We start from the raw sequence: 27,951 nt of genomic DNA, 5'->3' as shown, positions 1-27,951 counted from the left end.
ATGCATTTAAATTTTCTAATGAAAAATAGTAACATGACCAATGAACGCGTCCAATATATTAAGAAAAAAGAACTGAAACGAGCTTGAAAAATGAAAATATCGTAAATATGTCAAACTTAACACAGTAGAAAATGTATTGATTACTCATTTTAAAATAAGCTTTACTAAACCTTTTTTGAGTATAAATAATCCTGTAAAGACGTTTTTTTCATGAAATATTTAATCTATTTCATTTTAATGCTTATAAAAATCTAATTTACTCCTGTTAAATATTAAAAATATGGAAGATTTAACATTATCTATAAGTCAATATGAAGATCAGGTACATAATGAAACAAACAAAGTTTAAATAGAATATCTAAGGACATTGAATTAGTTTTACTGGTTTTCTAGCTCAGTGTGGTCAAACAAGCACTACAAGCGACTCAAGAGATCGGTGAACGTGAATCTTTACTGGCTTTACAATCAGAATTACAAGAACTTATTAACCTGACACGAGAAAGTTTAGATGTTCAAAATAATAGAGAGGATGACCGTAATCCTGGAAATGATGCTACCAATACAAATGGACTGGATGATGAATACGCTTTATTTATGGTTTGAAAACATTACAAATAACAAAGTAATATTGGTTCTATATTGTTATTATTTTTGTTTTTTACATTTTTAGAAAGAAATGGCTGAAACTGGAGCTTATGAAGAGAATAAAGATTCACAGGATAAGCCTGAAAACAGTGGTCAAAATGAAAGTACTGACAGTAATAGTGATATAGAGGTATGATATTGTTTAATACCTATGAACAATTAACTCACAATAAATTGAAAAATATACAATTTAAAAGTGGAATACTATATTAAGTTATTTCAGATGTTAAATAAATATTTATTTATGTACTGGCTTAGTGGCAGTGTGAAACTTTTTAATCAAATAGATTGCTCAAATATTAGGAACACCAAATTTATAAACACAACAATAATAATTGTAGTTCCATATAACTCTTATAAATTAATTTCAGATACCTTCATTGCACTGTTATCTTTCGGTAGGTGACCTACTAAAAGAAAACATTGCAAGTGGTGATAGGCCACTTACTGATGATTTACATTTTTAGAATAATTAAATGTCCACTGTATTTATAGTAATTGTTATAAAGATAATCATACATCAGTACATACATACAACAAGTATTTGTTGATAATTCTGTTTATTTTGAGCATTCAATCAAAATGATTGAATACAGAATATATACAGGATTTAATCATGTAGGAAGGATAATATTAATAGACACAAATCCCTATGCAAATATTAATAATGTAATGTGTATTTCTTTTATTCAAGGATGAATTGTCTTCTCTTCTTGGAATGAAATGTGCTGTTTATCACACACATACATGGGGTGGGAAACCCAGTCTGCATAATGCAATGGTGAGCTCCGTAGTTCCTCGGCAAGATGATGATCAATTTAATGACCTTCAGGTGTGTATTATAAACCAAATTGCAAATTATATGAATTGAATAAAAAAAAAACCTTCTTTTTAATTCAGATGATATTCTGGTTATCATTCAAACATTTAACAAAATATTTAAAATTTTTTGAGCCAAATAAATTTAATTGGTCTGTCTAAATGGCATATATATATAACTAATTTAATTACCTATTGATTACATGTGTGAGTCTAGTTACATCAAATTTTCATAAGCCAAATATTCTATTGTTTGATGACCAACATAATCATTTTTTAAACCTATAACATATAAAATCTAGCTGGTCAGCAGAAAAAAAAAAAAAATAAAAAAAATGAAGCATGCCCTTAATATAACAAGCTTGATAATTGGTTAACTTAAAAACTTATGTCATTTTAATTGAAAATAAGTTCCTAACTAATTTCTTTATAATAGAGGTCTGGATGATAATGTTATTTATAATAGTAAACAACACATTATATTAATGATAATAAAATTAATTATATAGGTGAAAGTATTGTTCACACACCCCACACATGCAGAAATGTTGCCTTGTCCTTTCTACTTAAATGGTGATTGCAAGTTCAGTGATGATCAATGTAGGTGAGTTTTGATATATTTATTGTCTTTAAAAATATGTTTTTAAAACGGTAACACTTTTTTTACTAATTACTCTGCTTATTAGGTTTTGGTGAATTCTTGCAATTTAATTTTAAGCCAGTGGCCGCAATTTCATTGAGGAAATATACATGCATTTGGCGCTAATGACAACAAGCTATTATAAGCAAATTAAAACTTGCTTTTGAATATTTTATTTGAAATTGGTAGCTAGTTTCTTAAATTGTAATATTAACATGAACATAAATTTTAAATGAGCTTTTTTAATATATACTTACTACAGAATGAAACCTGTTACTTGTTCATGATATTAATACCAACATTGTCTCATTTCAACAAATATCTATATGGATTTGTCTAGATAGTAATATGCTTGTAAAAACTGTTCTTCTTTTTCAGATATTCTCATGGTGCTGTAGTAAAATTGTCAGATTTAAAAGAGGCTATAGAACCTAATTATAATAGTGTTAAAATAGGTAGCAGAATTCTATTAAAGTTGAAACCACCAGACGATGAGGTAATTATTTATAAATTTTATTGTAATTTAAATTGTAATTACAAAAAAAGGGATTTACTTCAATATATTATTGTAAGTTTATGTTAAGCTTAGTCTAATTAGATTAACTTAAAAGTTGCAGAACTCAAGGTCCTGAGTTCAAATGTTGAGCAAATAAAATGTTATTATGTTTTATCTTAAAGATTTCGTAGTAAAGCTCTGATTTCCAAAATTACCGCTATTACACTCCTTTATCTCAAAAGCAGAAAAATTAATTAGTTTTTTGCATGACCTCCAGTGAGAATGAAGTTGTAGTCCTATGAATTTAGTTACAGAGTATGCTTGTAATTGCACACAATCTTATGCAATACATTTCCTCCTTTCCCTATAAAAAGACTTCATATGCCTAGTAATTCTGGTAATTGTGTGTTACAGGACATGAGTACAGCAAAAAAATCAACAGAGAAATACCATCTATGGCATATAGCAATAGTCAAAGGTGTAGATATAGAGAAAAAATCTTGTGTAGTGAAATTGGAACATGGTGTGAAAACAGGAGAGAAGAGAAAAACAATGTCAGATGAGCATCATGTAATGTTTGAAGAAATATTTCCACTTAGTAGTGAGTTCTTATTTCACTTGGTAATATTAGATTTTCAAATATAATGTTATATCAGTAAAAATTAAATAAATATTTATTATTTGTGACAACTAAGCAGATTTTAAACAAAAATATAATTTATTATCACACAAAAATCTAAGCAAATCCTTTAAAATATAAAAACATTACAAATTTCTTTTGATTATTTTAAATATAATGGTCTACATTATTTTAGTTGATGGTGATGAAGACACAGATTCAGATGATAGTTTGAGTGATACTGAGTATCCGGAGAGCAAGACAATGCGAGTGGATTGTGATAATAAAGCTTTAATAATAGAAAAGAGCTTACAGAATAACGCTCCTGCGATGGGCGGTTGGGAGCAATATACTAGAGTGAGTATGTATTACATTTTAACTATTAAGTATTATTTAAATTTAAAGGTTTTTAACTATGGATAACAAAAACAAAGATGTTTCAATTTAAAATTATAAAAACTTGTTATTTATATGAATTTATGAATTAAATATTTTTTTTATATTACACGATATAAACCATTGTATATATAATTATTATGCCAAAAGACTTAATAAAATTTAGTTACAAAAGAAGCAGCACATTTTAAAACTTGTATGCTCTCTGTTTAAACTATGACTTTCACTTTTGACATTCACATATAACTTTCTAATGGTTGAGTTCATTTGATTCATTCAACAAAATGATACATGATAGAGCTCTGTTAATATACCTTTTTTTTCAATTTGCTCATTGAGCTCTTTTATTTAAGTATGTAGTAAAATGTACATATGCTTAATCTTTATAGAATTTTAATAATTAAACTTGGAGTAGATGATAAATATATTCATATTAAATTCACATCATTATTAATTGAGGTTTTACAAGATTTTGATTAATAAATTAATGTCTGTGACCTTTTAACTTCAAGATTAATAAATGATAAGAAAATCTGTATATTGTAATAATCAGTTTTAATTGATTTTGTACATGCCTTTGCCTCGCTATAGTTCCTCCAATTCTTTCTTTATTATTTATAATATGAAATGAATGTTACAACTTGTAGTCTTTTCCCATGTGATCATTGATCATATATTGTATGTTATGTGGTTTTTAGTTTATTAATTATTTTACCCTCAATATATACTATATGTATATTTTGAAAGTCATTTTAAGACTGTCTATATTAATTTAATAAAGTAAGAAACTAAAGATGGAAGACATTTATGTAAGCTTTTCTGGGTGCATATTAATCACTTATTTTAATGCAAAACATCAATATGCTGTATTCCTGTGTAATAAGTGACACAGAGTTAAGTGTCAGGAGTGATCTTTGATTCTCTATCTTTAGACTCTTCATTCATCCTAAATTAAATAGTGAAAAGACAATCAGGACTCTCACTCTAATTCTATGTACTTTGAATAATTCAAATGTATTTTTCGACAGGGCATGGGGTCCAAGATTATGTTGTCAATGGGTTATGTTCCGGGCACTGGTCTAGGAGCTGCCAGCGATGGTCGCCTGCAGCCTGTCGAAGCTCGATCGGTCCAGCCCGGCCGAAGTCTCGACCATTGTATGGAGTTGTCTGAGAAGAATGCTGGAAAAGACCCACTAAAGGTACGCATAACATTGCAGATATTACTTTGTAAAATTTTATATATATGAAGCTATCCCATTTCTGTGAGTTATTTGGCCAGCTTTTTTTGAATATTTATATATCTTAGAACAGCAATGGTACTATTTATAAGTCTTTGAATTAATATAGCATATATTGTAGGTAGAGCAAAAATTGAAAAAGTTACAAAAGAGAGAAGAGGAACGCAATAAGCGAGCTTATGAGAGAGAAAAAGAAAGGGAGAAAAGAAATGTTTTTAATTTCCTAAACAATACTCTGGGAGATAAGCCAGAGAAGACAGAACAATTAATAACAGCAACATCCGTTGAAATCAAACAATCTACAAGTAAAGATTTAAATATAGAAAAGTTTAAGTTGGAAGAAGATTGCAGGAAGATAGAAAACGAAATTTTAAAGTTACAAAGTACTTTACCAAAATATCCTCAAGGCACCAGTGGCCACAGAAGCATAAGTATACAAATAGCTGAAAAAAACAAAGACTTAAATCTAATGCGGAACAAAGAAAAACAAATTGTAAAAGAACAGAAACAAAGAAAGGACACGCAAAAAATGACGGTTTTTTAACAATTGCGTATTAACTATGAATATATATTTATCATTACATTAGTATTAAATATATTTAAATTGTTTTTAAAGTGTTTTTTTTTTATATTGATCATCAAAGTACTTCTTGGCTATTTCTTTTTGATATTGAATGTAAATAATCACAAATTGACAAAAAAATAACCCACTGAGTTTCTTTCGCCGGTTCTTCTCTGGTTAGGGTATTTTCTATTCCGAACCGGTAAAATGTTTAATTTGACAATCAGTAAGTGTAATGCTTCTATATCGAATAAAGGGTAACTTGATTTGACTTCGGCTAGATTTATGGTTCTGTATCTTTTTTGCAAAGTTATTGTGTAATGATATTGGATCAATTCTATGTAGATTTTGTTGGAAATTTTTGTTTAATATATTACTTTAAATAGTTCACTTAATTTTTTTTTTTGAGGTCAATGTAGTTCTATTATGAAATCTAGCAACATTTACTATGTGCTCAAAATGTTATGAATTACATTTTGTGCAATAATTAGATTTATACTCCATATTTTTCTCCACAAACATGATCATCTGCAATAATTGAAAGCATTACAATTCACATTGGTGACATCCATGTTGCCTTTTGTAAATCTTTCTTAAATTGAGTTAAATGACAAAAAAATACTGTATTTAGTATATCATAAGAATAACTTGGTATGTTATAAAGTTAATAAAGGTATATCTATACTTGAATTTTAACATTTAATTTAATTTGATGCATTGAACTGAACCATTGTATTAAAACAAAATATTTTTTCATCTGGATCATGATTAAAGACATTTTCAGTAGTCATGGATAGAGTAAATATTCTAACAAACTAAGAAAAATAGAAAAGGAAAAACAATTTCTGAATTTTTTCGATTAACGAAAATTATGATATGACCGAGCAATTAAAACAGTTATTGTATCATTTAGCGCCTTAATGTTATGCTAAGAATTGTTTCATGCTGCCAAAAAAGTCGGAAAATTATCAATCATTTATCTTCACTTCCATTTGAAACGATTTTCGTTAAGTCATGTGTCAAATGAAAACCTAATTAATTGAATTTAAAGCGAAGACGTCTAATGAGATGGGAAAAATAAAATACCTTTCTAATTACAAATTTCTATATTTACATGTGATGTTTTTAGTTTAAAATAAGCGTACATGGCATATAATTACAATTAATATATGAAATAATTTTTCTATAAATTAGATTTTTGTACTATCAAACAATATTACAAAGTACTTATATATGTTAATGGATAGTGTGACTAGCAAATAATATTTGCTGATTATATAAAATTGTAATATTTTAGTGACAGTGGGTCAAACGTTTTACAACTTATTTAACTAATATTACCTATGCTATACCTAGTTTAGGTATGGAATCTAGGCTTTAAAAGCCTGATTATTTTGTAAGCAATTTTTTTTTTTTGTATATTGAATCCTAAAATACCTAGATTAAAAATGAGTATAAGGTGAATAACAATTAATTTTGCATAATAACTTTTCGATTAACGATATTACAACATACTATTAAATTTGCTACATGAGCAAAACACATTTGTACTTTCCATTATACGAACTGGTTTAGTAAATATATAACGTAAATAATTTTAACAGCAGTATGCCAATACACTAAAGATCTAACTTGAGAAAATTGTCTACAAGACCCACTATACATCCTAAAAGTATGACAAACAGCACTTTAAAAATACCATCAGTCAATATCATAACATCTTTCATTCAAAGATAATAAAATTCGAGAAAGGATTCAAGAATAGCAATTATTCGTCCCCGCTCGACGTGTACTGACATATGCATTTGTCATGTTAAGATTCATTAAAACACGTTAACATGCGACTTCAATTCCTCGCCTGCGTTATTACACTACATTATTCATACGCTATTACCTATATGTATGCATTGAAAATTCACAATATTAAAATTTCCTAAACAAGTTCATCACAGAGATTTGTTAACTCGAAACGATTCCATCGCCTTCCATTCGACCCTTTCGTACTGAACCGTATTAAAATAAGTGCCTACACTTTCACATTTATACCACAATAGAGAGTGACGAAGTAAAAGAGAGACTTGTTTGTACTACACTATAGTGTTCAAAATTATAACACGTATGAAATAAGTACACATGTATGAGACTCCTAGCCGCGATAACCTATACTGTTACGATGGTTAGTTTGTGATGTCTTTATTACGTAGTTTGTGATAATATACTATGGAATTACGTATGAGGAATCTGAGCATCGAAATTCGTATGGAAAGGATGAATGAGATTCACGATTTCGTTGATTCGGTAATAAAATTGGCTAGTTTACGGCCGACAGTGATGCACAGTTGCAGCATAGAAATCCTCCTCGGACGTACTACGTCGGCGAGGCAGCGATTAGTGAATACACGGTGAGGGGCGGTGCGGGCGCTAGAGCGCCACGCGCAGGCGCGACACCACGCACGCCACGGTCGCGTCCACGGAGTCGAACACGGGCACGCCGGCGCGCCGGGCGAGGTCCCTCAGGTAGTGCCGGCCGCGGTTGTAATCTTTCACAGCGGCCTCGCTGTACTGCGAAATTTATAATAGGTTATTATTTTTTTGTATTCAAATTAATTAAATCTTTTTTATAATACAGATGTTGGCGGTGTAAGAAATGTTATTTGGCATTTTTAATTTTTCAAGCTATTGAAGACTAAACAATCCGCTTATGGTATAAAAGTTATTGTCATCATTACTCCTAACGCGAGCTTTACACTTACATAGGGAAAAAAGAAATAGTCATTCCTTGAATATCATAAAAAGTAGTGTCGTTAGTTACTTTACATAGCTAAAATACTTGAAATGTGGTAGCTAAAGGTTGCGAACATATACAGGAAAAACATAGGTATGAACAATATGAGAATAGTTAAATACATACGGGATGAGCCCGCTGCGGGTCCATGGGCTGCACGAGCAGCACGGTATGGTTGGGGCGCAGGCCCATGTAGTGCGCGGCGAGCACCATGGCGGCGAAGCTCGGAGCCTCCGCACTCATCGCGAAGACCAGCACGCGCGAGCCCAGCAGCAGCTCCTCGTCGTACGTACCTGAGAACACGAGCTATGTCAAATTGTGTCCTACGTACTTAAGTTTTCTAGATCAGGTTTTTTTCTATAATTTTTCAATTCTAATATTAATCGTAGTCACAACTTTAGGATACTCGTCGTTACTAAACGAAAATATAATTGCTATTATAATTACCTCAAACCATGGCAAGGTTATCCTTTATGTATTTACTTCTATATTTAAGCGTTGAATAATTGTTTGTCTTCAAAGGGGCGAATGTTATAAAAAATGATGTGCACGATCTAGTTCACCTTTAAACGGCTGCGGCGTGATGTCCTCCGTGACCGAGTAGAAGTCGGACGCGCTGAGGCGGTCGCAGGGCCGGTCGGCGTCGGGGGCGCGCTCCCGCAGCACGACATCGGGCGACGCGGGCGCGGCGGGCGAGGGGGGCGCGGGCGGCGCGGCGGGCGAGGCGGGCGGCGACGCGCTCGTGTCGGGGCGCGGCTTCTTGTCGCGACAGGGCGAGTCGGGCGCGGGCGCGGTGCGGCGCGCGGGCGCGGAGAACATGCGCGTGTAGTCGTTCACGCGCGGTATCACGCACGTGAAACCCTCCCTTCGTAGGATCTCGTCTGGACGTGCACTATTAGACTGTAAAAAATAGTTTACATTCAATAAAAAATATTTATTTCCTTGAGTATATTTTACTTGTAATTTATAATGTACAATTTTAATCAAATAAATAATTAATTATATCTCAAAAAAAAACATTGTTATATTTTGAAAGTACTGTTTTCGCTATCAACGAATTCAATTTGTTTTCAGTAAAAAATCATGAGTCAGAGAGTGACTCAAAGAAAATTACCGCTAATTAAGTCAAAAATGAAAAAAAAAACACGGCCACAAAAAAAGGTCCGATACGTATTTAAACGATATTCTAACAATTAGTCGGATATCAAAAATGAGCTCATACACGTTCACCTAACGTAGAACGACAAATCGCTCTGATATCGTTGAAAATGAAATTACGCTTTGTGCCAAAACATAAAGATCCCATTGTTGATTATTATTCAGTTACAATGTAAGCATGGTTTGTTTAAGAACGCATTATGCTAACAGCATTCGCGGAACAAGCGAAACGCATTGTGTGCTAACAACGCAACGAGCCATTCAGCAATTGATACGCATTAATTTTGGTTAAGAGATCGTTATCTCACTGTTACGTGAATCAGAGAACAAAGTCGTCAATGCAATAACTACATCACATTAATTCGTTAACGAATACTTGATTGTAATAAGTAGACACAAGTACTCTATGCATTTCGATTACAACATTACAAAAAAATATGTTCTTTGACTTATAGAGGAATCTTTATAAACCCACGTTTGCGATAAGCACTACGCAGTAGTGTTGTTTATGGGCATAATATTGTGATACTTGTTAGATGACCGATAACATACATACATACGTAAATATAACAGATATTTCAATTATTTTTAATTAGTAGCAACTTTTTAAAAGTTAGATTTAAATTAAAAAAATAAATACAAATAATCCAGTAAGTGTTACTTAAAAGGTTATAAATGTTTTAAAATATTCGAACGCAATTGCCATTTTTTTTGTAGACTACCATTTAGTTAAAAAATAATTTATAGGTACTTAATAATATTGAAATAAATCATATTATATATTTAACACACACAAAGTTTATTTCGTAAATTTAATTCGAGTATTTTTGAACAGATTTTTGTGTTTTGAATGGAAATTGTTTCTCTTTATTTATTAATATTTAGGCTAGGCTTTCTTTCTAATTAAAATTTCATATTTTTACATTTCTTTAATTTACAATAACACTTACAGGAAAAGATCCACCGAGGTATACATCATGAATTGGCGCTCCCAACATGGCCGGTAACCGTTCCAGTCGTCGTTCGGTTCCCGGTGTGAACACAGAGTCACCGCTACTACCACCAGAGGCGGTACCTTCATCTACCGCACTTCGGTTGCTGCCATTCTATAAAATAAATAACATTTACTTTGTGGTAGGGCTTTGTGTAAGCCCATCTTTGTAGGTACCACACACTCAATACATATTCTACTGTCAAGCAGCAATACTTAGTGTTGTTCTGTACCGGTTTGTAGAATGAGTGAGCCAGTGGAAATACATCTACAAGGGACATGACATCTTTCTTTAGGCGCCAATGTCTTTGCGCAGTTATTAATTTATGACCATTTACCAACAGCTATCCTATTTGCCTATCTATATTAGCCAACGAACTCTCGCTTTTAACATAATATATTATAATTAATTTATCATTTTCTTTTAATTATCTAATAGGCAAAACATCAAAAGATAATGGGATTGAAAATAGTTCTTCCGAGTTCATTGGTAATAATGAACATAAGTTAAACATATAATTAACATAAGCGGATAATTTTTAAACAGATATATAAATTATAATGTCATCGTGTACATCTGATACCTGTATTACAAAAGTAACGTCTAGAAAATCGAATACGTATCGCTCGTTCAACAGGCGACACATTTATGCAAATAAAATTCAATAGTTATTTTCACAGATAAATATATTCACGGCCCCGTATAAGAATACCAGTACATATGTTAAGTCTACGTAAAATTTGGCTCAGTGGGTTAATTACGTAGCGTTATTATCTATCAATGATAAGTAAAGTCAATCGTACCTTGGGTATAAACAATGAGAGCTTCTGTCCGTACGCTCTTAGACGCGGGTTGTGCACGCGCAGGCCGTTCCCTTCCCGCGCGCTCGCCACTCGCTCCGTCCCGCTCACTCCGCCCGCGACCCCCGCGGCGCTCTCGGCGCTCTCCGTCTCAGAGTTGTGACGACTCTGGTATTCTGTTTTTGAAACTATAAATTATTATTTCCATTGATATCTAAGTATTCGTCACTTAATTGAATAAAAATAAAAATATTTTATACCAAACCTAAAATTAAACCATAAATACTTGAATAGATATTTGAAAAATGTAAATAGAAATAACAAGAACTATCCTACGTTACAAATAACAACGATACAATTACTCAGAAACCTTGGTACGTGCATTTCTCTCTCACGATTTCTAGATAAACAAAGCTGTATAAAATACATAAAAAATGCATATATTTATTATAATATAACGCGTTTAGCTAAATGATAAAAAAGTCGTAACAATTAAACCGCAAATAATAAAATAAACATATTAGTTTTCCAAACGAACTCAACTAGATAGGAATGCAAAACAAAACAAAATCATCACACCGAAAATGATTCGATTCGAAGAATGAAACTTGAGTGAGTATTTCCTCTGTGCGAAGAATGATAAGATAAATAAGCGATATTTACATGAAGCTATTTTGTCGAATGATTGCAGTTTGAAATGTATCTGCGGAAGAATATAACGATCACGGAACACGGCGAACTGAAATGAATGAAATGGAATAACAGTGAAGAAAATAAGGTAATGATTTAGACGGACCGTTACGCTTTCTCACATAGCAAGTGACATGGCCAAAACTTTGAAGTATCCCTTGAACGTGACTTAATAAATCGCAAGGTTATTTGTGCACACGATATTATTTATAGACACATTCCTGGCACATCTATGATTTAATATTTAATTTCGATATCAAGGTCGGATTTTTCAATCAATCGATATATGTTATCTGAAACGAGTGATTGTAAAATTATAAAGTTTAATGACCGATACAGATTATAGCCGTACATACGACGTTTGTAATAAATATTTGCAATTTCTGTTCTGAATGAGAGATACTTAACGTTAGTACGTTTAAGTCACTTTATTATGTTCCGATATTGTAACGGTACGCTTGGAAAGCCTCAAAAGTCAATTGCAAAGCATGTCGTGCGTGCAAAACGCACCGGGGGACAAGCCAGACGAGACGATCAAATCTCGCAGCGATCGAAACGCGCGACGCACGCGCGCCGCTACGCTCGAACCGGACGGTGTTCGCGGTGATTGCGAACCTTTAACAAATATCTACTTTACCCAACCGAAATGTCCTACTTTTTATTACAAAATACTTTCCAACTTTCTTTCCCTTAAACATTTTAACATAATTAGGTAATTAATAAACTTTATATAGATTGTCAGCATCTGAAACTAATATTAGAAACTCTTAATTTGCGTATATCTCACCTGCGTCAGCGGCCAGTTCCGCCACGGCAGCACAAAAGGACTCGAAATCAATTGTATCAGCGTTTGCTGGTAGGCAACGTTCAGCGAGATCGCGAGGCGCCCGCGTCGCATCTTTGAGCGCTTCGATGGCTCGTGCGCGAGGTAATCGCGCGTTTCTGCCGCCCGCTGCGTCGTATACACGTTTCAGTCGCAGAATCGTGTGACCCAAAGAGTGACGCGGGTGCGTTCGCGCCCCTCGAAGAACAGCGCGTGCGCATCGTAACGCCGCTGGTATATCTGTGAAGGCGGGAAGTCCTCGCCGTTCGACTGCTTCTTGTAATGTCGCTCGAGCTCGCGACAGCTCAATGTACTCTCTGTAATCATTAAGATTGTTTTAATGAATTTATCTCAAAATATCTTTAACCTATAAAATTGTCTGGAGAGGTTTAAATTAACAAATTGTTTTTTTTCATACAATATGAGTTTAAGGTATGTTAATAAAATGGATACTTTATAATTAATGATGATTTATAAGGTAAACTGACTGGTCAGAGATGGTCTCGCGGCCGATGTTCTGATGACGCGAGTATGGTCGCAGTACGAGCAGCAGGTCTCGGGGCGCGGCTGCTAAATGCGCAGCCTCGACACTCGCGGCTACAGCGCGGGTCTCGCTGTCCAACACGAATAATAGAGCTCGTGCCTCTGCCTTAGCACGATGTTCCACTTCTATTAACTCCGTCGACCAGTCGTCTACTTGCTAAATTATAAAAATGAACTAGTGAAATTTCATCAAACCGTTAAATTACTATCAATAAACATCTTTAATGTGTATAACTAGAAGGGTTATTCTCCAACAATAGAATAATCGAATTACCAATAAAGAAAATAGAATTGCTTTTGTTCACATCAATGACACAATACATTTCGAATGGAATAAATTAAATTCCTATACTTTTTATAAAAAAAAAATCTAAAACAATTTTCGACGTTCACGTATTAATATATAGATATTACATGTAAACGTGTTGTATGATGTCAGTTCCACTCAGTTCGATCACGTTTAATAAAAATAAACTATTCAGCTACATGCATTATCACTTTTTCCGTTATTTTACAGAACTCTGAGAAATTAGTAAGGCCTTTCCCACACGACACAATGTGAAACTAAACTAAGAAATAATTAATCTTTAAAAAAAAATCAAAAGTATAAAACACGACACAAAAGTATTCAAAAGAATCGCAAAACATTGCCGTAAAAGTATACATATGTAACCAGCATTTGGAACTGTACGATTTTATCAAAACGTTTTTTTTTTTTCTAGTACAAGTCCGGTATCTCAATCTAGTGCCTGCAACCATATGCAATTGTTACCGACCGAGAGAACGAGTAAACTCCATTCAAATATTAATACTGAGATAAAACCGTTAGTTTAGCAATAAATTTATATGTAGCGTTCAGAAGGCCTCAAAAGCCCTTGATTTGCAATCGATTGATTTTTTACTATCTGTGGTATATGGAAACCAGTTGTGGAATGTGGTCAACGATTATAAATATTTAAAATAAATAACAATTATTATGACAGAGACGGATAACGATACAAATTCACATTTAATACTGGACTAGTTCTTAAGGTTATTCGAGCAGATAAATAAATATTATGTTGTACTATTTTAGAATTGGAATCAATATATTACTTAACTTATTATTTAAATATTGTTAAATCGAATTATCTTAATAGCGGTTTAAATAAGCATTGATAGTACGGTGTCCTTAATATGGAACACGTAAGCAATTTTATTTAACAAAATATTTAGAGTAATGATGTTCACCCGTAGGTACTTTAAGTGTTTTTGGTACTAATCTTACTTTAACTACGGGAAAAATAAATATCATATTCGAATTGGTTGCTTAAATGCTGGATTAAAATCACACATTCAACTAACAGGTAACAGGTATATGAATGTGCCTAAACTTCATTAAAAAAAAATACGAACAAAAAGACGTTTGTATAATATTTTAATTATTCTAAAGATTAAAATTAAGTTACAACAGTATTGTAAGGAGTATGACCTTTATATTTAAATTTGTAATGTCTAAATTGACTTGTAAATTATTTATGATTTAAACTACTCATATATTTAAATAAAATTGAATTCACAAAATGTTCTCACTCGACGAATTCCTATTCATATTTTAAATGCGAAAGTGTGCTTGCTGGTTTGTCTATAATTCATGCAAACGTTACACTGCGAATCGAAACTGTTTCTTGAATTTATGTAGTTTAGGGGTTTTTAAAATGGTTTAGTGAGTACTTTTAATGCCGATAAAAATTAGGATGTATTAAAAAGCTTTAATTCCATAAAATTAAAACAAGTTTAACACTTTCGTGCCTAGGCAAGCTCTTAAAGCCTGGTTCTGCAACTCAACATTTTAGTCGGATTGGTAACCCATAGTGTAATGAGAGTAAGGGGGATAGAGTGCCTTTTTTGCTCGTACACTTGTCAATTATTGTATATCTCGCGCAGTTGGCGAGTTTCCCTCAAGAATGACTGTCGTTATTGAAATTAATCACGAGGACATCATCCTTAGAACTTGTAATGCCGGTTTTAAATAAACCACTTTATTCTTTAAAAAATGAATACTTTTAATAGAGATGAATTATTATTGTCGTTTTATATATGTATTTATAAAATATTTTAATAAGAGGAGATGGGCAAATGGCCCACTAGGTGGTAGGTGGTAACCTACACCAATAGACTTTGGCATTGCAATAAATATAAGCCTCTTTTTACACCGTCAATGGCGCCGCCAACCCTTGGATATGTGTTTGGTGTATGGGAGGTAGGTTAAACGATTATTTACATCATATTATTAATAATAAGAAGTCAAAGAGTACTTACAGGATTGAAATATGTGATGCCCATCTTCTTAAGCATAGGAATAGCGATGTCTGATCTCCATGTGGTCGGGTTGCAGGACCCTCCCAGGAACACCTCGCAAGGAGGAGGTGGCGACGCCTCGCTGCCTGCGCAACGGTACATTATTTAAAACCTTTTTATTTTTTAAATTGAACACTTAATTGTTATGATAAATATAAAATTCTGTGAGCTACAATTTCACCAAATTGATTTAGAAATTGTTTTCCTAACTAATCGAATGAATAAATTAATATCGTATCTATATTATAGTAAATCCCTTCCAAATTTGTATGAAAAAAAAGGATCTAATACCGTACCAATTTTAAATAAACATAAAAATATCGTACAACGCGCCAGGCTTATTCTTTCACATTATTGTTGAAAAAAACTTATTTCGTTAAATATATGTACTGGTTCGAATAGTAAAAGGCAGTATTTATGAATTTTTAAAACTGAGTTATTCATTGATATTCAATTATAAATACTTCGCGACAGTTAAAGGTGACGGATATTAAATCAAAAAATCAAAACACTTCCGAAAAAATCACTAATCGAATCATTATTTTTTAATAAATTTGTTTCAGTAGTTATTATGTATTTTTTTTCGTTTAGTTTTGATATTTGGCAATAAGTAGTTTTGTTTTTTTTTACTCAATATGTGTTATAATTTGTCTACGTTTGGTCATCAATAAAAAAGTGTTTATTTATACACTTACTACTCCATAAAAGATAGATAGATAGATATTATAAAAAACTCACTTTACATTTTTGTACACATTTTAGAGATTTAAAAATAATACAGTATTCGTATATCTATACCCCATAGCATGAGCAGCATTTGTCTTGAAAGCGCACTATGAAATATTATTTTATAATATGAGTAGATTTAGTAGGATCCATATCAATGTCACTAATCCGATTAGATCAGATTCGAAAACTACAAATAGTTTTTGTGTAAAATCGGAAAAAAATCTAACAAAAATTAAGTCAGCATATTTACAATCTAACAAATTTATTATTTTTTTTATATCAATGTAACGTACACTGATCAAGTGCGAATGGACTCGCACACTAAGGGTCCGGTACCTTGAGTTTAGATTTTTTATTGTTTTGTTTGTCATGACAGCTAGACCCGTATTTTGGTGTTTTTCAACTGTCTATCTATTACGGTTCTAAATATACAGCTCTGTGACAGACTGAGAGACGACGCACGCTAAGTGATAGCTCAGTTATAGTTTCCGTACCGAGAACTCTAAAAAATATAAATATATTTTAAAGGAAAAGGTATTTTGGAGAGAACGTTGTAAATATTTGAGATATATATTTAATATAATATCGTTCTCAACTGGTGACATAAAATTATCAGCTTTTTATAAATACGTCCTTTTACAATCCAGATTCTTTCGTCGGGTGCGTGAGGTCATACGACTGACATCATCATTATTTTTCTAAACAAAGTATTTGTTTTGTATGCAAGTAGATTTGTGAATGTATACATTATATAAAATTTACTATATTACTTATAATTTTATGAAACATTTATATAAACGGTATATTATATAATAGAACATCATATGGTAAAGAGGTTTGAAGACTTATTTACATACTATAATTGAAAATGTTATCATAAATTAATATCACGACTCCGTAAAACACATCGTGTAGGAGTAACGGGCAACTGATTCTATATACAGAATGTATTCTATCACATGTTTCAAGCACAAACCCACGCTCTTAAATCTAACGAGTATCGTGTCTAACGTAGTGTCTACGTCAATACTGTGGATATGAATAATACCATTTATAGTATTAAGATAAAAGAAGACAAAAGCGTTCATGGCCTCGTATATGTGACATTTGTTTAAATTCGAATAATCCCTTGAATAATATACATACGTGTGATTATACGAGTAGTTGACCCTCTTTCTTAGACATGATTGAAGCACGCAAAAGAACTACGGTTAATTGTCAACAATTGTACTGTAGTGGAACACGCGATTGTGCGAGATTAATTATTACGAAAGTTAAAAAAACTACGCAACTATGTGACCGCAAAGTGATTTCATAAATTCACATCTTTATTTTAGAAACTTTAATAGTTTTGGGAACGCTCCCAGTTAAACGCGAATATCAAATTTTGTCAAATATGAAGTATTTATTTCATAGTGATCAAATAGTATCCACAGCAGCCGTGATATTTTTCCGGAAGACCCGATTACGAATATAGGGTGGCTATAAATATTACTGACTAATGTGATGATACACCTTAATTTAGAAAGTGTTCCGCACAGGTGAACGGTCCGTTCAACTTGGAGCCCATGGGTAATGATTGATGGCAAAGCGTGGGCTGCAAACACGTTGGCGAATTCTTGAACTACATAAACCATTAACTTCCTGATTATCGAATCAGTTATCAAATATATAGAAAACTAATATTTAGGAAATCCTAACTTTAGAGAAATTTAATCTATATTCCAGTGACTATAATTAACCATATAATTTGGCACTGCATTTGACAAATTTATAGAACTATATATATCTTTTTTTATTAAAACAAATGTCACCCAACCATTCTTATGAACCAGATGTCAATGTTGACATTTAGGAGCACAAAAAACGTGGCCAGCAAACAATCCAATTCGGGATCAACATCGAATGCCAGAAATGAAAACGTAAACACAACGCGTGCTCAACAAACGCACTGGGCACCCCTGCCTCCGCCCGCACATATGTTGGGATAATGTTTTTAAGTCTACGCGACTTTGTAGTAAAACGTATTCACGTCACTCAATGGGAACATTACAAATCATCATAGGATTACTTTAGTACTCTTAAAACTTGTGATCGTCGAATATGTTGGTTTTCCAGTTGAATATTTAAGTTTATAAATAATAAATGTTACGATAATTGAAAACACACAGGGCACTATCATTGTGGTAGGCGGCATGGCTGCGGTTAATTCTTGACACTCGCGCCGTTGCGCGCTGTCCCGGCGGACGGTCGGCGGCCGACTGGCGTCGCGACGGCAAACTCTACGTCCGACTACTAGCCAATTCCGCATTTTAAAATATTCCGTTATTTCTATAGCACTACAAAGACATGACACAATTATCGCGACGATGATCCATCCCATAGGGCGGTTATGATATTATTGATCCGATACGTTAACGATTAATTAATACTATTCAAACGTGTTCACGCACGAGATCATCATTAACTCCTTCGTAATACAATCAATCATAAATTTATATGACAGTGAATATTGGACGTATTGAGATAGCAATCTTTATCCCGTCAAGAAATCAACACGGGTATGAAAATGGTTACTGACTCCGAATTAAAATATTATTAGTATTCACGCAACGGTTTAAGATGACAATCAGTTTTATTGTCACCCACAGAAAAACGTGAGGATATTTGAATAATTTTCACAGCGGAATATAATGAGCATCATGAGCTATATAAATTATTAAATTTCTTAAGAATTTGATCATGTATTCCAATACAATATAGACTTATGTGATAATTATTCAAATATACGTAACAGTCCTGTATATTTTTATTTAATTCTAAATTTCTTCTATTGGTGTTCATTTCATTGAAGTCCTCCTGAACGTCGGGGCTGATGTTGATGAATGGTTTTGTGTATTTTTGAGTGGAGCTCTAGATAGTTGAGATTGTAGGTATCCGGTTAGGGCGCTACGATCGGGAAGTAAATACAATCCCTATTTCCAATACGAAGTCGAGACGAGCAGCTGAGTTAGTTGAGGCAAAGATTCGAAAAATCCTCGGAAATTAATGAATTGAAATATTCAGAACATATGTGTATAAACTATTAAAAATCGGTTAATATGAACTTCACATACCCTCTATTTAATTCATTATTCAATTTTGTTATGTGATAGAACTGATATATTTTTTATATAAAATAAAATACGAAAATGTTCATGTCATTGATTTTGCTTTATAAATAAAATTATCGAAGTTTACGATATAATCTTTGACCTTCTCATTCTTATCTAAATAGTCAGAAATTTAGGATTAATCGATCTGCTTCGGGCACATTATAGTATTTCCGCAATCTGTTTATAGTTGAGCGGAAGAGCCAGGAAGGCCACGCCCGCCGTTTATTTGATTTTGTTCACGATTGAGATGCAGTAATATGCGGAACTATACCCTTTGTTAATATTGTTTTCGTATGATAGAATACTAACTCGTGAATGTTAACCGAAGATTGCAAATTGAAACTCTTGAATGAATTACTTAATTTTCAAGTGTTTCATAAATTAATCTCGTACTTAGCGGTGTAGGAAAACCAATGTATCACAACAACGTACAGCAACCCACAATGAAGCAAAGTGGTGGACTAAGTTACAATCCTTCTCAAGCTGTGGAAGCCTTAGCTCGACGTGCGACAATATTACAAGATATAAGTTTACTCAATTCAAAAATATTTTTAATCAAGTATCGTAATAACAAAAATCTTAAGAGTATTTTGACACGACGAAACAGCCTTTCCATAATATTTGATTATTTAAATAAGAATTTATTTATTTACTTCCTACTTCGTATTAAAAATAAGGACCGGAAAAGAGTTTTATAAGAAAAATGTTTAAATTATTACATTAACAACACGGAAACGATATAAATTATGTTAATATAACATAAACATATACACATATGTATGTCTATGTGTCATCGGCTTTAGTTACAACTACAGAATTATGAAGACGACGTATCCGATTTAACAGATTGATTTATGTTCAATAATTACACATCGCTTTGGCTATTAACTTTACTTTCTATTTACCTAAAACTGGCATAAAAAAATGACACTTAATAATCTAAAAATAAATTTATTTCTTAACATGCTTCGTAGAACCGTGATGGCAAAGTATTTAGAATATGTGAATTTGAAGCAGTGATTGATCATTCATGCGCAGACCGTTGAATTGTCACGTGCTTAATGCTAATTAATTGCAAATATCGGATAAAAATTGTATGATTGCAGATTCATATGTGTATTCACAATTCGGCTCTAAACTTTTAAAAGGGTGGAGATCAGCTCCCCATTAAAGGAGAGGAGGCCTTAGCCCAGCGGTGGAGCATTTACAAAGTCTTACTTTAGTACTTTAACTTTATGATTCACAATTAATTTAGTTTTTCCGTGTAATTATGGTGAATCTATGGGAATGCGGAACTGAACTTAATGTTATTTTTTCATTTGAGTCATAAACCATAGCATACCCATCGCACAGTCAGACTAACGAGTCATTAAATATAAAGCGAAATCCTATTAATGATGATGTACTTTGTACTTGTTTAGGATATTTCTTGACTAGCACACAACACAACGTTGAATAGCTCTGAAACCACGTGTCAAATATTTAAATGACGAAATTATAAAATTAGTAAAACATTTTCTTAATAATATAGTATGTAATCTGACTTAATACACACAAGGTAATAAAGTGACGATCTTAACCTATGATATCTCTTCTATCTATAAAAAAATTGAGTAAAAATTCCTTATAGGATCTCTTAGTTTTGTATGTCGGTCTGACAGAACTTTATTTTGCAGGTCTTCCGAACATTTGAAATTTAGAGTTCAATGAACCAATCACGCTTGCTTAAAACGTAAATATATAAATTATAATTTTAAAGGATACTTTTACATTATGGTTTAGAGAATGGGAGGGATAATTATGATATAGTTTTTTGTTCTGTTTTATTTTTAAATTTCTTCGTTCCTTCTTCGAGCTTACACCTACCTATTTTTCTTTGACTTAAAGCCGTCAATCCTGTGTCTAATCTATTTCTAGATATATCAGATTGGTGACCCATTAGATTAAATGAGATAAATACATAGATAGTGCACACCTGTGTACTTTAATATGTCCTGCGCAATTGGGCAATTTCTCTTGTGAATTTCGCCGTGGACGAAAACGGTCAGGAGCATATCATCATGATATTGATCTCGTATAATAGATACAACCATAAATATCCTATCTACTGCTTTTTTAATGTTTTATGAGTTAAAAACAATAGAGGTATAATTATTGTTAAGCATGTAAAGACTGCTATGTACATAAACATACGAAACACATTTACTTTGTTACTGTATCACGTCAAACAAAACAATGTGATAATGGTACATAACATTTTTATGGTCCTCGATGACTTAAATGAAGCTAATATTATAAACAAAGATGAGAATCGACGTGACGCAAATTCACGGATCGTTCTTAGTTTAAATTCCACGATTACCGAGTGCCAATACAAAATCAATAAAACTTAATAATATATTTACTTTGATATTCAAATAACTTATTAATAGACAAGAAATATGACGCATGATTATGAAAGTTGATAGGAAAGATTATCTGTCGCTGTTCGGTAATTTTTATGCAAGTTTTTTTTTTTTTTATGATATCGGTTGACGGACTTGCAAATGCCACAGACAATGGCGCTGTAAGAAATATTAACCATTCTTTACATCGCCAATGCGCCACCAACCTTGAGAACTAAGATGTTATGTCCCTTGTGCCTGTAAGTTACAGTTAAAGATATATAAACTAATATGTTTGTATTCACCTATATATTTATTGGATAAATGCGATGATATTTGGTAAATTCTAGGACATTCTAGTCGATTCTCATCGGTAGAATTGATGTTCGCATTTGGTTAAGATTTTAATTATTTTTAATCTAGTCTATTGTCTATCAAACAATGTATCAATACAAACTTTATTCAATTACTTTTGAATCTTCATTTTTAAGAACTATTTTACTCAGTAGTTACTCTTTACCAACATTTAAAATAAAAATAATCGTGGCGGAAAATTCTGCTCAATGTTCTTGAGCTAGCTTAACATAGTTTTGCAATTACAGTCGCGAAGAATCCTCTTCAACATTATGATTCATTCATAATCAAAGAATAGCAGTATTACCAACTGGAGTGATAGGACCTTTTAAATAAGTATTTAGTAAACAAATTGCACGTTTTTGCAATAACGCAATTTCATTATTTCTGAGTGAAATAATGTTTCGTCTGACTAACAAACAAAAACGCAAGTCACCATCGATTAAGGTAAGCGACAAATGACTCCCGCTGTCCATTTAAAGGCAACCTTATATTATCGATTGTCTGACATCGAGGTGTAAGATTAATTAATCATTTCTACTGGAATTATGATAGATTACCGTTGATTAGAACTATTAAAACAAAAAAAAAAAACATGACTCGTATGACATTCAAATACTATCGAACCACTGATTTAATATACGCGATAAAAGTATTAAATTTATAAATATTAAATTATATCCACCAACTATTAAACTTAAATAATCTTTTACAAAGAGATATTTTATTTTATGGAATAATCCATTTGAATCGGAGAAGTCACATCCTCAGATAAGATACCATCGAAAGATTGATAGGATCATTGCTTTTATTGAGTTTTTGTGGTATTGTTAGTGCGAAGAATGAATAACATCCCCATCCGTGACAGGTGGCGCGTGGGCACAACGGCACTGAACTTATGTTGGAGCCGCACCGCTAGGGAAGTCGATCTGAAGTATTTCTGGATTGGTACCGTGCGGAAAGTTAGTCATTTCATTTTACGATTTGTTTAGCGTTAGCGGGACAACGCTGTCTCACGTCGACCTTCCGCAATACAAAATAAACGCAGGCCATGCAATGAGGAACTGGTTAACGTCGTGGCGGAAGTTTTGCGATTCGCTTACGCGCTTCTTCTTATTAGTAACTTAAATTCATTAATTTACTAACGTTGATAGATAATTCTTAATGTATTTCAACAATCTTTTGAAACAAAATAATTAGTCACGAGTTAAACATAGTAGTTTCAATTACCGTTAACATGTTTGCATATGGCTTCCTTGTCCCGAAGTTCCTTGTCCGAGCTCCACAAGGGCGACTCGGGCTTGTTTGATGTCCTGTTAATAAAATATACAATTAGATTTGAAGCAAATAGTAGTAGTGTGATAGAAACAAGGCCTATGGAGGACGACGGCTTTAGTTTCTAGGACATTCTGAAGTTAGAAAATGCAAGTCGCCTCGGTCGTGATTCAGTACATGACCAACATTTTATGCGACATTCAAGGGTCAATGTACGCGTTCGCGGTAGCGACAGTGCGGCAGTGCGGCAGTCCAGCCGTAACTCTGCAGTTCAAGACCGGGCAAGCGTTGTACACGGCGGCCCATTGTGAACGTCATCGACAGAATTAAACTGATTTATGTTGCACTTGAAGCGGACATCGAGGGCACTAATTACGCCATTATACTTAGTTATTATTTATATTCGCATAGAATGCTGTAACGTTCGGGCCACTACGTACGATCCAGCTTACCTAGTTTTGCTTTTACTGCCAAAACTCTATGCGCACCTCATTAAAACGCATCTAATACCTACGTATAGTGCGGTCATTAAAATCGAATACAAGTAGTAGTCACCTGAACATTACGTTATATTTATATAATGATCCAATCGACTCGTCCTAAGGTCGTAGAACGTTGCGACACGAACGTCTTGCTTTTATTTTGCGTAAGACAATTTATACAAAATAGTAGTTACTACGTTATAATAAAGTTCATATTCGCAAGACATAGGTATATATAGATATAGAGTGAAAGAAATAATAAAATATATGTAAATAAAATTAAAAAGATATTTTTTGTGACGTTTCCTTTAAGAATTATGTTTGCGGTTTCAAATGGTTTCGATATAAAATTAATTAATTAATTACTTAATCATTGTAGTTACGATATTGAATTTTATATTATTACTTAAAAAACAATGACTATGGCGTCAGAAATTTTTTCAGAGTCAGAAAATTTATCAATTTTCCCTACGGCAGTTGCTGTATTGGGTCGCGTTTTGGGAAGTGCAAATTTTGAACGTATATACTATAAACGAATGAATATGTTATTGATATAACATTATAAAACCAATATCATATTAAAAAAAAAAATAACTTACTGCCTAGTTTGTCTTGAACAGCGTCGTAGCTCTGCTGCAAAAACGCAAAATTCTCCAAACGTGAGTATTAGAGATTTTCGTCGTGCACATTGACGCGCGCAAACCAGCATTTCAAAAACTGAAACAAAAATTTTATATGTCACACAGATACGAAATAAACGTCTAAAACAAAACTGGACAGTAGACACGCTGTTTGCAGGCGAGTATAACAAAAAGAGGAATGGGAGGAAATCATTTTATTACAAGTATGAAATGTAATATGCTAATGTGTTGTACGAGATACGCGTCAGCTATTGTAAATTAATGGTACTATGCCAGGTTCACGCAACTTAACAACTTCTCAAAGTTTCAACTCAAAAACAATGAACGCTACACGAACACTGTATAATTGAGACCGGATTCCGAAGAGTACCCAAACGATATTATACTCGGTCGTGTAAGAAGTGACTCGATCACGATATAATATTCTTATATCAAATGATGAATCAAAATGAAGCAGTGTGCTAAATTTCGTAGCGAAATTCGATTACCACTTTTAAAAAGTTAATTTGAATCGCTATAATACCATCTGTGCAGAAGGCTTAAGGGATTTGCCTTTCCTGTCACTCCATAAAACTTGAATATGCCACTACTTAAATAGTTTTTTTTTATTTTATTTTTTTATGTTATCAGTAGGCGGACGAGCATATGGGTCACCTGATGGTAAGTGGTCACCACCGCCCATAGACAATGGTCCTATAAGAAATATTAACCATCACCAATGCGCCACCAACCTTGGGAACTAAGATGTTATGTCCCTTGTGCCTGTAGTTACACTGGCTCACTCTCCCTTCTAACCGGAACACAACAATACTGAGTACTGCTGTTTGGCGGTAGAATATCTGATGAGTGGGTGGTACCTACCCAGACGGGCTTGCACAAAGCCCTACCACCAAGTAAAAAGTGTATAATTGGCCGATAAAAAAAAATTGAAAAATAAAGTTAAGTGAAGTTAATAATGTGATGGTTTAAGATCTGGTTCTAATCTACGAATGTGAATATACATATTTAATAGTACCTGTTTTTTATATAAATATGTTAAGCTACTAGTAGGTGTAGGTTGTAGCTACTTAATTATATTTTATTATTATTTTCGTCCTTGCTTTATATATACATACATATACACAAAAAAGTACGCATTATGTATAATACAAAGTATCTACATTATGTTTAAAGTTACCTACAGTTAAATTATTGTCTTACAGTTATAAAATTTATTTCCTGCTAATTTCATAATGTTCTGTATAAATCTTGAATGTATTTTTAACCACTGCTTCCCATTCAATTAAACGAATGTAGGCCTAGTATATATTATTATTTATATGATGGTATTTACTAGTCACGGTGCTTTACCTATACAGCATAAACGCAAATACGTTTATACAAACGTATATACAAAGAATTGAGTACATAATACATAAGCATCGAAATTTAGGAAGATAATTTTGAACGAATTTATTTTATAAACTAAATGATAAAAAGAAAATCGATGTTGATCTGCATACGATATTTTTAATTTAAATTTTGTACCAATAACTAAAAACAATCTATTATAATTATAATTATTATATATATATAAAAACTATTAATAAAATATAGCAATAAGGACGTACATCATAATATTTCCTTCATATCATCAGCTAGATAAGACTCGTTAAAGTTATTCCCCAACCGTTCTTATAACTTACAATCACAGGTCGGTTAAATACAAAAAAATCTTTCATACATTATAGGTAGCTTTACGTTTTAATGTAATCGTGTAAAATAACCAATAATATCATGTGAAGTTCCCCCTTAAGAGCCTACTTGAGTAAAGTATATCTTGATTGATTATATGCAATATCAAATTGATAATATTTGAATAAAATCTAAGTTTACATCGAAAATAATCAGAACAACAAGTAAACAAAAGTTAAGACTTGAAAAGTACAATAAAAAAAACATATTTGTTTACTTTTTAATTACCTTCTCTTAAAAGAAATCCTAAGAAGGATTTGCCATCTCACAGTAAGCGGTGACCGTCAAAGACATTGGCGCTGTAAGAAATATTAAGGATTCCTTACATAGCCAATGTACCGCCAACCTTGGGAATTAAGATGTTATGTCCCTTGTACTTGTGGTTACACTAGCTCATTCGACCCTTTCAAACGGAACAAAATAATACTAAGTATGGTTGTTTGCCGGTAGAGTATCTGATGAGGTGGTGGCTACCGGCGGACTTGCACAAAGACCTATCAACAACCAAAATACAAATACTATTTTTATAAATGTGTAATGTTAACCGTAGTAAACACGAGTTTTTTGTCCCTAATATACTTCGTGGAACAAATTCTGTCATGAACTCATTAGGGGGCTGAGTAATAAAGGAAAACCCTTCAATTACAGTTCCAAGCGACTGCTTTATGCTGTCATTAGACGATGATTAAATATAATGGTGACGGTTGTAAGCGGATTTAATAACGGTAGGTAAGATCTCTTTGTATACAATTATACCTAAACATTTCATTATCAACTGAACGAGAATAACTGGCTTAAACTGACTATATAGCAATATTCATTCGCATTAACTAGAAACAACAATTATTAAGATGTTCTTCCATATGATCAGACATCGTTTTGTTTACCACTTAACCACTTACGTACTTGTTACTTGCAATAAAGCAGTACAAGTTTTTTTTTTTATTATAAGAATCAAAAGAAATAATGTCTTAATTTAATAGGACGGACGGAAATTTGTAACAATACTGGTAGCTGTACTCGTTAATTTCGTATTCAAATATTGATATTATATTTATGTACCGACGACTATATCTAATATTTAAAAAAAGCTGTGTCGTTTATCGCTCTTTCTACACAAACCTAGCTTGATAATAACCAACTAACATCCATGTGATTAATGTATTTTACAAATTTGTACTCTATTAGTGTCTCAATAACAATGACAATGGAAAAAAATACTATTTACGGTACTAGAATAACAATAGTAGTTTAGTATTTAATTTGCTATAGCTCGTTTACATAAACCTGGACCGACATATTTATCGTCCCGACAAATGTATCGGATGTTGGTATAGAACATGTATTTCATTTTTAGCACTAATTACATTCGTATGCCATTACGATCAAAGTCAGTCACGACACATTTACCGGACGTTCCTCCACGATTTAACCGTCGGGTCGGATATTATTAGCATACTCAACAAGTGCTTTGTGACAATCCTGTCATCGATAAAAATGTAAGCAGTAGGCTGGATTGGTTCCACGCTAAAGTTCGGCCGCTAAGAAAATGCGTTCTTGAAGTATTTCCGTTGGTTTCTCTATTGATGCACTACAAACAATAACAGCTAATATAACAAATATTGTTTTGTTTTACCTGCTCAACCTGCCA

At 32.7% G+C, this 27,951-nt stretch overlaps 2 protein-coding genes across 11 annotated transcripts in view; one reads left to right on the top strand and one right to left on the bottom strand.

The window, feature by feature from the left end:
• The first annotated feature begins 106 nt into the window (after positions 1–106).
• LOC113392503 (zinc finger CCCH-type with G patch domain-containing protein) lies at positions 107–5,468 on the top strand. Of its 2 annotated transcripts, none has more exons than XM_026628972.2 (10): positions 107–322; positions 394–597; positions 671–775; positions 1,340–1,477; positions 1,974–2,068; positions 2,483–2,600; positions 3,015–3,201; positions 3,416–3,576; positions 4,644–4,814; positions 4,975–5,468. In XM_026628972.2, the coding sequence occupies exons 1-10, from the start codon at positions 281–283 to the stop codon at positions 5,395–5,397; spliced, it is 1,644 nt and encodes a 547-aa protein (XP_026484757.2). In that variant the 5' UTR covers positions 107–280; the 3' UTR covers positions 5,398–5,468. The 2 variants fall into 2 exon arrangements, with proteins under 2 accessions (XP_026484757.2, XP_026484758.2); XM_026628973.2 differs by having other exon boundaries at positions 243–322; positions 377–597.
• Positions 5,469–6,502: 1,034 nt separating this feature from the next.
• Positions 6,503–27,951, bottom strand: part of LOC113392315 (uncharacterized) — a 56,575-nt gene continuing 35,126 nt past the window's right edge. For 6 of the 9 annotated variants that reach the window (XM_026628682.2, XM_026628678.2, XM_026628679.2 and 3 more), the window contains 11 exons: positions 24,525–24,642; positions 23,399–23,481; positions 15,508–15,632; positions 13,152–13,363; positions 12,628–12,980; positions 12,351–12,455; positions 11,154–11,326; positions 10,309–10,464; positions 8,764–9,100; positions 8,327–8,493; positions 6,503–7,977 (listed from right to left, as the gene is read on the bottom strand). In XM_026628682.2, coding sequence (XP_026484467.1) covers positions 7,837–7,977; positions 8,327–8,493; positions 8,764–9,100; positions 10,309–10,464; positions 11,154–11,326; positions 12,351–12,455; positions 12,628–12,980; positions 13,152–13,363; positions 15,508–15,632; positions 23,399–23,481; positions 24,525–24,642 — 1,970 coding nt within the window. In that variant the 3' untranslated portion in view covers positions 6,503–7,836. Of the gene's footprint in view, positions 7,978–8,326; positions 8,494–8,763; positions 9,101–10,308; positions 10,465–11,153; positions 11,339–12,350; positions 12,456–12,627; positions 12,981–13,151; positions 13,364–15,507; positions 15,633–18,444; positions 18,706–23,398; positions 23,482–24,524; positions 24,643–27,951 lie in introns of those variants that run through there. The other 3 variants (XM_064220890.1, XM_064220891.1, XM_026628683.2) reach the window with 3 other exon arrangements.

The sequence above is a fragment of the Vanessa tameamea genome, chromosome 5, assembly GCF_037043105.1.
Source record: "Vanessa tameamea isolate UH-Manoa-2023 chromosome 5, ilVanTame1 primary haplotype, whole genome shotgun sequence".
Classification (NCBI taxonomy): Eukaryota; Metazoa; Arthropoda; class Insecta; order Lepidoptera; family Nymphalidae; genus Vanessa; species Vanessa tameamea.
The sequence above is the reverse complement of the archived record's forward strand: the minus strand, read 5'-3'. Positions and strand labels throughout refer to the sequence as shown.

Coding starts and splice junctions, on each gene's coding strand:
- LOC113392503 (XM_026628972.2), top strand. CDS start 281: ATGGAAGATTTAACATTATCTATAAGTCAATATGAAGATCAG. Junction 598..670: donor ATGAATACGCTTTATTTATG/GTTTGAAAACAT, acceptor TTACATTTTTAG/AAAGAAATGGCTGAAACTGG. Junction 3,202..3,415: donor AGAAATATTTCCACTTAGTA/GTGAGTTCTTAT, acceptor ACATTATTTTAG/TTGATGGTGATGAAGACACA.